Consider the following 15,960-nt stretch of genomic DNA (forward strand, 5'->3'; position numbering starts at 1 on the left):
AACACCTGGAGGAAACCACGCAAACAGGGCGAATATGCAAGCTCCAGACAGGCAGTCACCCAAGGCTGGAATTGAACCCAGGTCCCTGGCATTGTGAGGCAGCAGTGCTAACCATTGTGCCACCATGCCGCTCCAGGATGGACCTCCTAAAAAAGATGGATCTGCAGAAATATTCTGAGACTGGAAGATGACCTCCTCGATGGCAATGAATTGGGAAGATTCACCTGCAGATACTCCCCCCACCCACTCCTGTGGTGTTCTAGGATCGAGGATTGCTGGCAGCCTCCATCTTGATCTCTGGAGATAGGCCCAGGCATTGTTCCGAGTTCACACTGGCGTGAAACTGAATTTTTGGCTCCTGCCAAATTCCTTCCTCCCCCCAAACCACTGAACCCATTGGTGGAGCCATGGGAGAATTCCAACCTGTGTGTTTGATGCCCATGGGTTCTGAAAATTGTTTTGAACTTAATATTAACCCCTATGACTTTCTCCTCAATTTAGCGAAGTTCAGTCATAACAGATCCATTTACAGCACCTACTGTCTCAATAATATGTTTGATTTCTTTTGTATGCCTCTCACACACACCTTTCTGAGGCATCAGCATGCAGTCCTACCTAGAAACTACTAGATGAAGCTTCATAAATTCAAGAAACTTCAAATAAACAAGTAATATTTAAAACTGTCTCTTTGGCAGTATGTAACTTACTTTTCATGATTCTATCTTTGAAATGTTGGCCACATCTGAACTGAAACATTTACCCTCTAGTAGAAAGTCCTTTTTGCTGCTCAACTGAGAAACATCTGAAATGTCCATTACTAGTTTCATGATTCTATGAGAATGGGTGGGTGGTTTTTCATTTCTTCTTTCTCTTCTTTATTCAAGAAAATTATTTTAATTTATTCTTTCAAAATAAACAATTAAAACACTACTGCTGCATGTTTTCTAAAAAAAAGGCCCCAGAGTTCTTGCGCATAGGAAATAATTTCCTGAAATAAAACACTTAAACAAAGCACAAGTGCTCAGGTATAAAAATACAAGAAATATTCAGGAGATCATATATTCATAATAAATACATTTTAATGTTTAGATTTGTAACAGAATGATTTAGTCTGCAATGTTGTAATAGTGCGGTGTTTTTTATTGAAACACAGTCATTATGCATTGTGCATAGCTTGCTTAATTTAGAAATTGCAGTTTTAGTGTTTAATGTTGTATTTATGCTGTAACTCCTGGTCTCAGACTGTTGGCTTTAATATCAGTTCCTATTTACACTGCCTGGCTGGAATGCCAATTCTCCTGCCCAAGAGAAAACTCGCTGCATGCTTGGTTAGACGCCTGCACCAAGCTCCTCTCTACGGAGTTAAAATTTAAATGTTTAGAGAGTGCGGATGCAAGCGCCTGCACTCTTGTGAGCATTTAAATTAACTCCAGATTGGTTTATGAAGTGCCCCAGAGATCCAAGAATTCCCCCGGGCACTTTTCAAACCCACTCTGGCACCACACTGGAATTTCAAGGCATGCACCCTAAAATATCGACCTGAAATCAAGTTCACTACAGAAGTCATATAAACATAAGAATTCATCTCAATTATATAAACAATCTTTCAAAAAAAGCCATAAAAGTACACTTAAGAAATGCAAGCTTTAATTAGTTTGAGACTTGTTTAGATTGCTGTCAACTTTTGTGTAAAACTGGCTAACTGATGCCGGCAACTTGACCATTTCTGTTGCCATAAATTTGGCTCATCCGAGTATTTGTGACAATTACTAACTTCTTTCTCACGTATTTGTGAGATAATAAAGCTGTGTTTAAAAATGTTCAGCATTCAAATTGTTAGCATTTACTAGGATTTGCAAAGCTTCAGGGAACAAATTGCAATGAAACATCTTCATTACGGATTAACATTTTAAATCACAGCACAACTTCTACAGCTATTTATTTCGTAAAAACTAATTCAAAAAGAAGTATTGAAAATCAGTAGATCAGGAGTGACAGTCTTCCAAGAATATTCCTCACTCTCAATTTGTCAACAGTATCCCTCATCTTTTAAACAAACTGGATTATCTTCCATTTCCAGCTGCATTTTTCAGAATGAAGCAGGAACATAAAACTGAACATCAAGTTTGGTGACATAATATTGGAGCATTTTAAAGTTATTGCTGGAAAAACATATTCCTTCAGGAACAATGGGACCAACAGATGCAGTTCCCAGCCTTCCCAGAAAATGAGCAGCACACTGGAAGAGTGCCAATGTTTCAGGGATGCCATTTCACACAGCTTGCAAAGGACTGTTGACACATTAAAGGAACAATTCCTTGTTTGGAGGTGTGTGGGAAGTGAGAAAAAAGTCTGATTCATCCTGAGATCTTCTAGTCGGAAGGTCCCAGACAGGAGAAAATCTAGCCATCGCACCTTGAGATTCAATGACATTACTACCACTGAATCCCCCATTATCAACATCCTGAGTTTACCACTGACTAGAAACTGCACAGAACCAGTTATTTAAATCTGTTGGTACAAGAGCAGGTCAGAGGCTAGGAATTCTGTGGCAAGTAATTCACCCCCGACTCTCCAAAACCTGCCCAACATCTACAAGGCACGAGTCGGGAATGTGATGGAATACCTTCCACTTGTCTGGATGAATGCAGCTCTAACAACATTCAAGAAGATTGATATCATCCAGGACAAAGCAGCCTGCTTGATTAGCATCCCATCCATAAACATTCACTCCTTCGACCACCAACACACAATGGCAGCAGTGTGTTCCATCTTTAAGGTGCGCTGCAGGAACTCACCAAAACTCCTTAGGCAGCACCTTCTAAACCCACAACCACAATCATCTAGAAGGACAAGGGCAACAGATGCATGGGAACACCACCACCTGGCAGTTACATAAGAACATAAGAACATAAGAAATAGGAGCAGGAGTAGGCCATCTGGCCCTTCGAGCCTGCCCCGCCATTCAATAAGATCATGGCTGATCTGTCGTGGCTCAGTTCCACTTTCCCGCCCTCTCCCCATAACCCTTAATCCCCTCTCTTATCAAAAACCCATCAACCCGCTTCTTAAAAATATTTAGCGAGGCAGCCTCCACCACTTCAACGGGCAGAGAATTCCAGAGATTCACCACCCTTTGAGTGAAGAAGTTCCTCCTCAACTCCGTTCTGAACCGCCCCCCCTTTATCTTGAGGCTGTGCCCCCTAGTCCTACTGTCTTTTTTGAGCGGGAAGAGTCTTTCCACCTCTATCCTATCCATCCCATTCATCATCTTATACGTCTCAATGAGATCTCCCCTCATTCTTCTAAACTCTAATGAGTACAAGCCTAGTTTATTCAGCCTCTCCTCATAGCTCAACCCCCTCAACTCCGGTATCAGCCTAGTAAACCTCCTCTGCACTCCCTCCAGGGCCAAAATATCCTTGCGCAGGTGCGGCGCCCAAAACTGCACACAGTACTCCAGCTGCGGCCTCACCAATGCCCTATACAGCTGCAGCAAGACCTCCCTACTTTTATATTCAATCCCCCTCGCTATGAAGGCCAGCATCCCATTCGCCTTCCTGACCACCTGCTGCACTTGCAGGCTGGGTTTTTGCGACTCATGCACAAGGACCCCGAGGTTCCTCTGCAGTTCCTTCACTGTCGCTGGGTCAAATTTCTGGAATTCCCCCTTTAACAGCACTCTGTGCACCTACATCACATGATTTAAAGTTCATTTTTTATTTTGTTAGTGTCACATGTCAGCTTACATCAACACTGCAATGAAGTTACTGTGAAAATCCCCACGTCTCCACACACCAGAGCCTGTTTGGGTACATTTAGCATGGCCAATGCACCTAACCAGTGCTTATTTCAGCCTGTGAGAGAAAACTGGAGCACGCGAGGAAACCTGTGCAGACACAGTTGCACGTACAGACTCCACACTCCCAAGACGGGAATTGAACCCGGGTCCCTGGCATTGTGAGGCAGCAGTGCTAACCACTGCTGCCTATGGATTGCAGCTGTTCAAGAAAGCAGCTCATCTCCACCATCTCAAAGGCTATTAGGGAAAGGCAATAAAAGCTGGCCTAGTCAGCAATGCCCACATAAAAACATACATAATAAAAAGGAAATAGGGCCCAAATTCCCTTGCAGCAGCACGAGATGCAGCTTACAAATGGTTCACCCAAGTCTTTAAGCATCATGATGCAAGGCCACCTTCATCTCAAGACAGTCTTAGTGTATCAGCCAGCAATCCTATACATTTCTCCTGCTCAGGTAACACCTAGGAAGAGCATCAATTTAGCTTTAAGAGTTTAAGAATCCCAAGGTTCTGGGTTACAGAAAAAGTAATCCTACTACCATCTCCATTTATTATACAATTCAAGGGCAATACCATGGAAATCAGTCTCACAGTATCTTGGGTGCCACACAAACACAATTACTTTAAGGTGAGATAAATCACTTTGAAAGTATATTCATTATTTTCTCTTCACTGGTACTGAAACCATGCTCTTCGCTTTCTCAGGAATGAAGTCCAGTGATTCCTCCATAGGTATTGGTGTTCATCTCCAGGAAGGAACTGACCATGGTTAACGCATGATGGAATTCACTCAATGTGCAGTTTTCCCTCCCATCCTTATTATACAAAGTCTAGGACCTACGTCTTCACTGGGGTTGACCAGGTAGGAGAAAGTCAGGATGATAAATGGGAACTTTGAACTCTTTTAGTCAAGGATCCAAATACAGCATCTTTTTACATGTAAGAATGTACCTGGCATCAAGAAATCGTGACCGCAGGATCATAACTGCTTCACATGTACTCTGCTTTAGCTGCATTTGAATCGAACTGAACTTTCGATGAATGATGCTGACCATCCTTTCGATCTCCTTTGGTGAAATTGGACGTGTCCGGCTCTGTTCTCGTAGAAGGTTCATGACGTGTGTAGTGAACTCATTACACGCCTGCAACAAAAAAAGACCACAAGTTAAACGATTGCTTCAATTTTCTACATCAATCATTACTCCACAATCTTTCCATTTGTAAAATATAGATATAAAATAACACAATAATTCTTCATCCTGTATTGGGAGAATGATAATGGATGTGTATTGTCGGTGTTGGGTTCCCTGCTCTTCCTGATACATATTAACGACCTAGACCTTGGTGTACAGACCACAATTTCAAAATTTGCAGAGGAACCAAACCTCGGGACATATAATGAACTAACAGGAGGGTATGAGACGTATAAGATGATGAATGGGATGGATAGGATAGAGGTGGAAAGACTCTTCCCGCTCAAAAAAGACAATAGGACTAGGGGGCACAGCCTCAAGATAAAAGGGGGGCGGTTTAGAACGGAGTTGAGGAGGAACTTCTTCACTCAAAGGGTGGTGAATCTCTGGAATTCTCTGCCCGTTGAAGTGGTGGAGGCTGCCTCGCTAAATATTTTTAAGACGCGGGTTGATGGGTTTTTGATAGGAGAGGGGATTAAGGGTTATGGGGAGAGGGCGGGAAAGTGGAACTGAGCAGCGACAGATCAGCCATGATCTTATTGAATGGCGGGGCAGGCTCGAAGGGCTGGATGGCCTACTCCTGCTCCTATTTCTTATGTTCTTATGTTCATAGACAGATTAATGGAGTGAGCAGACAGGTGGCAGATGAAATTTAACATAGAGATGTGTGAAGTGATTCAATTTTGTGGAAAGAATGCAGAGAGACACTATAAACTAAAAGGTACAATTTAAAGGGCATGTAGGAGCAGAAGGACCTGGGTGTATATGAGCAGAGATCATTATGGAGGCATTGGTGGTGATCTTTCAGGAATCACTGGAGGCAGGGAGAGTACCAGAGGACTGGAAGTAGCTAACGTAACACCACTGTTTAAGAAGAGAAGGAGGCAGCAGATGGGAAATTATAGGCTGGTTAGCCTGACTTCGGTCATTGGCAAAATTTGAGAGTCCATTATTAAAGATGGGATTGCAGAGTATCTGGAAGTGTATGTTAAAATAGGACTGAGTCAGCATGCTTTGTCAGGGGAGGTCATGTCTGACAAATTTGTTAGAGTTCTTTGAGGAAGTAACAAGGAAGTTAGATAAAGGAGAGCCAATGGACGTGATTTATTTAGATTTCCAGAAGGCCTTTGACGTGGTGCCACATAGGAGACTGTTAAATAAGTTACGTGCCCATGCTGTTAAGGATAAGGTCCTGGCATGGAAAGAGGATTGGCTGACTGGCAGAAGGCAAAGAGTGGAGATCCTTTTTCAGGATGGCAGCTGGTGACCAGTGGTGTGCCTCAGGGGTCAGTGCTGGGATCACAACTTTTCACAATACATGTTAAAATTTGGTGGAAGGAACTGAAGGCACTGATGCTAAGTTTGCAGATGATACAAAAACATGTAGAGGGGCATGTAGGGATTCGTTGATAATAAATACTGAAGCAGCAGGGAGACTGCAGAAAGACTTGGATGGGTTATGAGAGTGGGCAAAGAAACGGCAGATGGAATACAATGTGGAAAAGTGTGAGGTTTTGCACTTTGGAAGGAGGAATGGAGGCACAGACTATTTTCTAAATGGGAAAATGTTTAGGAAATCAGAAACACAAAGAAACTTGGGAATCCTTGTTCAAGATTCTCTTAAGGTTAACGTGCAGGTTTAGTTGGCAGTTAGGAAGGCAAAGGCAATGTGAGCATTCATATCAAGAGGGCTAGAATACAAGAGCAAGGATGTACTTCTGAGGCTATATAAGGCTCTGATCAGATACCCATTTGGAATTCTGTGAGCAGTTTTGGGCCCCAGATCTAAGGAAGAATGTGCTGGCCTTGGAAAGGGTCCAGAGAAGATTCACAAGAATGATCCCTGGAATGAAGAGTTTGTCGTATGAGGAATGATTGAGGACTGTGGGTCCGTATTCGTTGGAGTTTAGAAGGACGAGGGGAGATCTAAACAAAACTTACAGGTTACTGCGAGGCCTGGATAGAGTGGCTGTGGAGAGAATGTTTCCACCGGTAGAAAAACCCAGAACTAGAGGGCACAACCTCAGGCTAAAGGGATGATCCTTTAAAACATGGATGGGGAGGCATTTCTTCAGCCAGAGAGTGGTGAATCTGTGGAACTCTTTGCCGGGGAAGGCTGCGGAGGCCAGGTCATTGAGTGTCTTTAAGACAGAGTTAGATAGGTTCTTGATTAATAAAGGGATCAGGGGTTATGGGGAAAAGGGAGGAGAATGGAAATGAGAAAAATATCAGCCATGATTGAATGGTGGAGCAGATTCAATGGGCCAAGTGGCCTAATTCTGCTCTTATGCCTTATTGTTTTATTAAAGATGGCAGAACAGGTTGAGAGCGCAAATTCCCTTTTCAATTCTGGCCTCGGGTCACTGTCTGTGTGGAGTTGCATGTTCTCCCCATGTCTGCATGGGTTTCCTCCCACCGTCCAAAGAGGGTTCACTGGCCTTGCTAAATTGACCCTAGTGTCAGGGTGGTTGGCAGGCTAAATGAGGGCTGTGGGAATAGGACCTGGGTGGGATTGTAGTTGGTATAGACTCGACAGTCCAAATGGCCTCCTTCTGTACTGTAGGGATTCTATGATAATAAAGCATTCAGCATCCTACACTTGATTAAAACGGGTGCAGACTACAAAAGAAAGGAATTTATGTTAAACTTTATGTTAAACACTGCTCAATCTCAATTGAAGAATTCTGGGCACTACATTTTAGGAAGGGTGGGGTGGCGTTAGTGAGAGTGCAAAGAAAATTCACAAGAATGGTTCCAGGGATGAGGAACAATTGCATAAATAGATTGGGAAAATTGGGACTGTTTTCCTTGGAGAAGAGAAGGCTGGGAGGAAATTTGATAGAGATTTTCAAAATATCTGGTATCTGGCAGGGAGAAACTGTTCCCATCAGGATCGAGAACCAGAGGGTACAGATTTATGGTAATTGGCAAAAGGAGTAATGGCCACAGACTGGAAAAACCTTTTCACACAGCAAATGATTAGGATCTAGAAAATACTGCCTGAGAGTGTGGTGGAGGCAAATTCAATCGAGGTATCCAAGAGGGAATGGGATTAATATTTGAAAAGGAAGAATGTACAGGGCCATGGGGAAATGATGGGAAAAATCACACGAGGTAAGTTGCTCCTCCAGACAGTTGACACAGACATGATAGGCTGAATGGCCTCCTTTTGTGCTGTAACCATTCTATCGTTCACTGTGGTAAAATGGCAGACACAACTTCCAGTTTACTGTGGCTCAGACTCATGCTCATAAATGTTTTCTAGTTTTTTCACACAGTCTACCCTTCTTAATTCAAAGTTGCCTAATTCATATTATTTGATGAGTTAATTTTTAGCACGAAGTTCACATCTTGTTGAATCACTTCAATTATTTAATTCAAATTAGATCACTTCATTTTCTCGTTTTAACCGTCACTTCAAATTATCCTACATAGACAGTATTTCCATGCAGTGAAGGCACTAAATAAAATAACTTGCAATGGCCATTCGTAACATTAACATAAATGAATGAGAAGTAAAGCTTTGTGAGTTACCATGTACTTTCGGTCTCAGATCATCATATGAGCCACGGAAAGCTTTGAACTATTTTAAGATCATCCAAAAATGTGTGGATTAAGTTGATTGGCCATGCTAAATTGCCTCTTAGTGTCAGAGGGACTAGCAGGGTAAATACGTGGGGTTACAGGATAGGGCCTGGTTGGGATTGTTGTTGGTACAGGCTCGATGACCGAATGGCTTTCTTTTCCACTGGAGGGATTCTATGATTATTTTGTATAAAATGGCAGCTGAAAAGCCAAATGTAAGGATTCCATGAAAAAAAATGGATTGTTCCCGATTTAACAAACACATTTTTTCTTTATTCCTTCTGATCTTACACTTGGTATGGAAAGCTCCAAGATCCTAAAGGCTATCAGAGTGGAGTACAATGAAGTATACAACCAATTTTGTACATTAACACAAATATACATGACAGAGGAGTACATTTTTTACTGTGTGCTGTAGTCAGAAGTTGCAGCAGCCTAAGGATATCAGTGCGTTTGTTGGGGTACTAAATTTGAAACTCAGCACAATCATGATCTTAATAAAATAAGAACCTTCACTCAAACAGCAACAATTTCCACAAGGCTAAAGGGTATTGAAGGTACTCTATTGCGCCCTGCAGTAAGTTAAGGACAGCATGGCTCAGCAAGCTCTTACAATCTTATGACTCAAGCTATAGCTCAACACACCTTACTTAGGAGCTCTAAATCTTTCAGCTCTTTCAGATGGTGATTCTGTAAATTTATTGTTCTACCCACTAGCCAATAAAGTGACCCTGTTTACAATGTTGAGCAGTTTCAGTAGCATAGTCGGGAAAGCAGCAATCTGAAAATATGACCTAACTCCCTGGGTATTCTTGCTGATGTACATACAGTTACAAAATAGGGAATCAAACTGAACTTTAAGGGGCACAATACGGATGGTCACAGATAGGCCATGTTATGTTCCACCTGATTTTCCATTCCATTGACTTCCAAATTGAAATTCAGCCTCAGATTTATAAAGGACTTATTTTTAGGCAGCTAGGTATCTGCATTTAGAAACCCATCACTATGTTTAAGATGCTCCAGCCAAACTAGTGAGAAATCCACACGAACAGTGTACTTGTTTGTCCAATATGAAGTTCTAACTTTCTCCAACACAAATAGAGCTTGATGATCCCAAGCATGTATATATCTGCTGTTGTTAATCAGCTAGAACCACAAACCCTGCCAGCACAAAGTACTGAGCTGTTTTCCACTACTGTCAGGCTCGTACCACCCCACCCGTTAGATGATACTTTCAGGATTCTCCAAAAGCAAGTGGGAAGAATCTTGCTCCAAATTCCATGTCAATCCTACGTGTCTCATGCCTGGTCTGTCTGCGACAATGCCAATCTGACTCACCTACCTGACTCAAGCATCAGATTACCACAGCAGTCAGAAGGATCAATTAGTTTCAATCTACCATGGCAAGATGTATAATCTTGGAGCCAGCCTGACCCCAAAGAAATCATATTTAACTCCTCTTTGTGTCATTATTTATGAAAAATAGACTGTTACTATAGGTTATATTGAAAGGAATGTGAAATCAGAAGTTGATCTTGTTTAAAGTTTATTTATTAGTGTCGTATGTAGGTTTACATTAACACTGCAATGAAGTTACTGTGAAAATCCTCTAATCCCCACACTCCAGCACTGTTTGGGTACACTGAGGGAGAATTTAACATGGTCAATGCATCTAACTAGCACATCTTTTGGAGAGGAAACCGGCGCATCCAGAGGAAACCTACCCAGACATAGGGAGAACATGCAGACTCCACAGTCACCCAAGTCGGGAATCAAGTCTGGGTCCCTGGTGCTGTGAGGCAATGGTGCTTACCACTGTGCCATCCTACCACTGTGCCACCGTGCTGCCTGTTTGGTATATCAAATTGACTTTTATTTTGAGTTAATTATTCAAGGTAGCATAAGGAACTAAGGTCAAGAAGTTGGTATATTGTAGTTATTTTGGATAGCAGGTAATAGAAGAATGAATTAACAAATCGAAATTTAGAGTGGTGAATCAGAGGCGCAGATTTACAAGACGTACCACACACAAAACAGAAGAGGTTTCCCAAAATAAAGGGCAAAGTGCCGAACATTTGCACATATGTAAATACTGGAGATTATTTTGAATATGATTATTCAGACTTCATAAACCTGTATTAAATGAGCTTATCTATGAATGCAAATTGTGATTTGCTATTGGGCATTTCACCAACATTCTGAGACACACGCAACACTCCTTTAAACCAGCAATTCATGTATGATTAATTAGAGTATCTCATTTATACAGTGTGCACTTTAGCTCATTACTCTAAGTAAAATTTGTTAAGTATTTACATTTAGATAATTAAAGTCTGGTTACACCCTTAAGAAACATGTATGCACTCCAGGCAAAAGCTTTTGTGACTACTTACAGTAAATTACCAATTTAAATTACATCATTGCCTGCCTCAACATAGTTTCATTGACGCTCTATTTTGTACTAAGGGGACCTGCTGTAAATCAAATAACACATGCCCTTTAAGAAGTCAGGTTTCTGACTTAATTTTTCCCAACACTCTCTCAGATTTAAAAGAAATCTATCATCAGTTATTATGGCAGCATTAATTCAGCACAAGAAGACATTTAAGAAAACTTCTTCTTCACATGGTGCACTCCCCAACTTGAGTAAGCCACCCTGAGGTGAATGAGGGTACTTCTGAAAGAAATGGAGTAAAGTTAGAGGCTGAGTCCACTAAGGACACTATTACTCCATATTCAGGAATTGGTTTAAGAGCGAAGAAAAGAGTATTTCTGGTGGATCAATTAGTAAATAGTCCCTCCATCTGCGTTGTCCTAAGCCACTGTATTCCCACTGGGTCGGAGAAGTTAAAATGATTCTCTCCATCCTTACATTCATAGATGTTGAACGGCCAATTACATGACACAGTAGAAAGTCGCCAATCTTCACAGAACCATAATCCAGCATGAATTTGAGAGTGAAGAAAACAATGGCTATGTGGCCTTTTGCCTAGGATAACCACTTAGCTTTTTAGTTTTGGATTGCTGTGCTACAAATCTAACCTACCTACAGACAAATACAGGTGGGATCAGGCATTTCAGATGCAGACCATGCTACTGCTTAAAAAAATTCCATGATAAAAGTAAGTAGATATCAAGTATTTTGTGCTGAAAGATTTCCAGAGGTCACCTTCCAGAGTGCCTTTTGATGGCAGAAGGACTGCATATATGTCATCAATGCGGTTCTATCAACTCAATGTACCTAAGAAGGAATGGGGGAGGGAGGAGCCAACAGTAAATTATCCTCCTGAATAAAAACACTGTTCATGAACAAAGTGCAAAGCAGTATGCAGCTTAAAAACATGCAAGGAAAGAGGCCATCTTCTATCTTAGACCACCTTGTATCTTGTCCCAACTTATTCTTCCCTAAAATGTAAGAAAAATGTTGTCCTGCCTGGCACACTAGGTTTGATATCCACTGATGCTTTTTTTTTAAAGCGCTATACAGCACAGTGTAAAATTCAACAAAATTTAGCAACTGGAAATTGTTCCCCAAACTCACTTATTGAAAAAAACATATTAATATGTTGTAAAATAGAAGCAGAGGTATTCTGCCACCCGGCATAGTTGTGTAATTTGTACCGAAGAAAGGATTAGATACAGCACCAAGGATAATACAAAACCTCATGGCTCTATTTTAAAATTTGGGCTACTATAGTTTCTGGATTCCATCTCGCCACGGGTCAGGATTTTTAATGCTAGAATACTTTAAACACTTTCAAATTTTAGAAGACTGCACTAAGTCCTTTGCCAGTTTCATTTTCAGTACATTAGTTGTGACAGGGTAAGTGCAAAATTAGAGTTCGGCACATTATTACTAGTGCATTACTAAAAGGGACATACCCTTATTCCTAATGCTGCGCACATCATTGTATAGTTCCCACCAATCCTGCATTGACATAGACAGTCCACAGTTCATTTTGTCTTGAATCTTGCAGCTGACTTGAACTGAACGCTAAATGGTTCACCTTCACCAGTGGCCACCCTCCTCCACTGAACCTGATCCCAGGTGGCAACGTGGCCCAAGGACCATACATGTAAATGTCGGATGAACTGAATGTTGTCCTGATCCAGCATGGCAGATGCTTTAACCTAGTGTGGAAAAAAAGCACTGGATTGCAGCTTTTGTGGCAACATCTCAACCAGTATAATAATGGAAGCCACAACAGCATCAACATTTCTGAATGAGTGGGATCTGCCTGTCTGAAATCATTAATGCTGCGGTGCACAGTTGTGCTGAACCGAATGCACACAAGATTTGTAAATCAGTCAAATGCAACAGTGGAGGTACATGGCTAGATGTTCTCATGTACGTTTTTCACAAGATCGCAATCCTACTATATATATCAAACAGGTTTTTGCAGCAGTAGTTTGCAGAAGCTTGCTACAAGCACAATGAGCATGCAATGAACTAAGTGCACATAGCACGAGGAATGCCAGTGATAAATTAGTATTGCTTGCAACTAAAGCCAAATATAGTACTGTTAGTTTTACAAAAAATCTGAAATGTACTTTAATAGCAGAAACTACATCTGTCTTGGGAAAAGCTAGTTTATAAATATATACACCAAAAATGGGCATCCTTTCAGTTATAAAATACACTCCACCCTGAGCACCATTAAAACGGTAGCTGGCTAATCCAAGAGGAAGGATTTAAAATGGAGACAAAGAAAAAGTTATAGTGCTCTGATACCACAATCTGTTTTAAATTGATGCACAAATTTCTTGTTTTTGTAATGATGATTAATTGCTGTAACATACATTGCCTTGAAATGGATGCAGAAACCTGAAGCAATGACAGACTGAAATAAGTACTATCAAATTTTCCATTACATGACATTTAAAGAAAGCAGTTTTCAGATTAAAAATATCCTTTAAGATGGCAATTATAAAAATGTACATTAATGGGTCCAATGAAGCCCTCTGGCTACTATCACTATTACATTTTCACACTGGCTATGGTTGCTAGGTAACATTTAAGATAGCAAGCAGAGTTTACACAACCAAGCAGGTTGATGGGAACTCTAATAAGATTTACTTCAATAACGCACTTAAAGTAGTCTGGTATAGCCACCAAAAGCTTGGAAGTTCAAAGGACCCCGTCGGCTTCCATCTTGGGTGGAGAGTATGGAAAAACTGACCACAGCAGATCATCTGCGCTTCATTTTCTTTCAGTAATAATGTCAACGGCCTAAACCCCTACCAACTGTGAGAGAATTGACAGTAAGCACAAAGAGGGATACTGTACTATTCCTCTATTTTCATGAGGAAGGTGAGCCACTGGAACTTTCTCAGATAAAACAGATTTTCTAGTTCTCCTTGTTATTTGCTTAGTTATTACCTCCATGTTCCTGAATCTCTGTCCGTTTACTTCTTTTACTTCATTTGACTTGTAAAATTTATTAAATCTACATGGTTTCATGACACTCAGAGTGCATTTAAGGACGAGAAATATCATTCAGCCAATCTTGGTTCGTATAATATACATTTTCAGCTGAAGATATGGCTAACAGTTGTAAGTTGCTGAATTTTTCCCTTTTTCTGCTCACTACAGTGCTCAACCACCACCTTCTCTGAAAGATGGCTGAAAAACTTAACACCTACCTTGATTTCTACTCATATCTGCAGCGGCAGAATAAAGACTCATTGTCCTTATGCCAACTGAGGCCCTTAATGGCAACTAAAAATATTTTACCAGTGGGTGGGGATGGGAATGCCACATAGCAAGACCAGCAATTGTACCCTAATGACCTTTGGGAGGGTGGGGGGATATGAGCTTCCCATCTGCTCATTTCTTGTCCTATGGAGAACCATAATCCACACCAGGTCCCTCAACTGCCCTTCCTCTCCCCTCCAGCTGGGACTTGCCTAACAGGCCATGGTGGGCCCATCCCACTCACCTTTACTCCAGCTTCCAGTGCAGCTCCTGGTTCAGGGCCTAGTGCACTCCCTGCAGTGGCCATCGCCTCCCGTGACATTGCTGGGATTGAGGAGCCACTGGCCCTCTGATTGGCCAGTCACTCTTTTGGAAATGGGGGCTCAAAAGCCATGACCTTAGGCGGCTAATTGCCTGAAGATCATAAGAGTACCACTGTGGCTTCCAGGACCAAAGGAGACAGGCTGACCCACCCCAACCCCCCGAATTTCCAACTGATGGGGAAGTCACCTGCTCTGCACTAAATTTCAGTCTGTGTCTTTATGTGTAGTCCAAAGTACCATGGAAGCATCTGTGACTTACAGGGCAAGCAATGACTTGCTCCACTCAAGTCAATGTGAATTGTGCTCAAATGACCTCAGTTGATTCTCTTTCCTATTTATCCTCCCTCGCTTTGGTGCTGCTTCAGATGACAGATAAAAGGTAAGCCATGTATGAATGAGCACAGGGTAACATACCATACCTTCCATATAACTATCAATTCATTTCTACCTAAAGTAACTGACGTCAGTGTGTGATTCAGGGAATATGAAGTGCGAATGAATTAGAACTTCAATTAAACATTTGCTGATTCTCTTTGCCCAATTTTTCTCTTGTTTTTATGGGAATGCTTTTCTTCTGCTATTTTAGTTTGAAAACCAAGGAAGGCCATTTAATGAGATTAATCACATAGAAACGTCAGCTTAGCTTAGCTTGAGTTCTCTCGCCTTGGGTTCAGAAGGCTTTGGTTTAAGCTTTCACTCCAAGATAATCAAGGCAAACAGTTTAGCAGGCTCTTGCATTATCAGTGATGCCATCTTTTGACTCTGATTAGATAGACATACAGACCCCAAGGTATTACTAGAAGATCTGTCTTCTGCACAATATTTATCCCTCAATCAATATCACCAAAATAACTCAACTGTTCTTGCACTTCATTGCTGTTTATGGGACTTCACTGTGTAAAACGTGGCTGCTGCATTTCCCTACATGGTTAAAAAAAACCATTAACTGGCTGTAAGTGATTTGGGATATTCTGAGTGTACAAAGTTGTTGTATACATATTTCCACCTCATCTTGTATTTTCCAAGCAGAAATACAGAATTTCAGGTCCTCTGATTGCTGTACACTTCTCACAGTTTCCAGGTTGGATCTGTGGACAACACTGAGTTGGTCAATCGCAATTCAGGCACCACAATCCCCAGACAGTGTTAGGGCCATTGGTTAAGGAAATCAGTAAGAATAAAATTTTTTTTAAAGTTTGGTTTCAGAACAGTGTGTGGCTCCTCACAGAGAGCCAGGGTATGTTGGAAAGAGTTCAAGAAATGTCTTCTCTCTTGCTATCTGTTATTGGGAAAATACTAGAATCCATTATTAAGGAGACAGCAGCAGGGCATTTAGAGCACACTAACATGTGAATTAGG

At 41.3% G+C, this 15,960-nt stretch overlaps 1 protein-coding gene across 6 annotated transcripts in view; it reads right to left on the reverse strand.

The window, feature by feature from the left end:
* pbx3b (pre-B-cell leukemia homeobox 3b) overlaps positions 1–15,960 on the reverse strand; it is a 264,092-nt gene that overhangs the window by 35,320 nt on the left and 212,812 nt on the right. For all 6 annotated transcript variants that reach the window (XM_080212207.1, XM_080212208.1, XM_080212202.1 and 3 more), the window contains one exon: positions 4,754–4,944. In XM_080212207.1, coding sequence (XP_080068333.1) covers positions 4,754–4,944 — 191 coding nt within the window. The remainder of the gene's footprint in view (positions 1–4,753; positions 4,945–15,960) is intronic.

This window comes from Carcharhinus amblyrhynchos, chromosome 25 (genome assembly GCF_965287045.1).
Source record: "Carcharhinus amblyrhynchos chromosome 25, sCarAmb.v2.hapA, whole genome shotgun sequence".
Taxonomy (NCBI): Eukaryota; Metazoa; Chordata; class Chondrichthyes; order Carcharhiniformes; family Carcharhinidae; genus Carcharhinus; species Carcharhinus amblyrhynchos.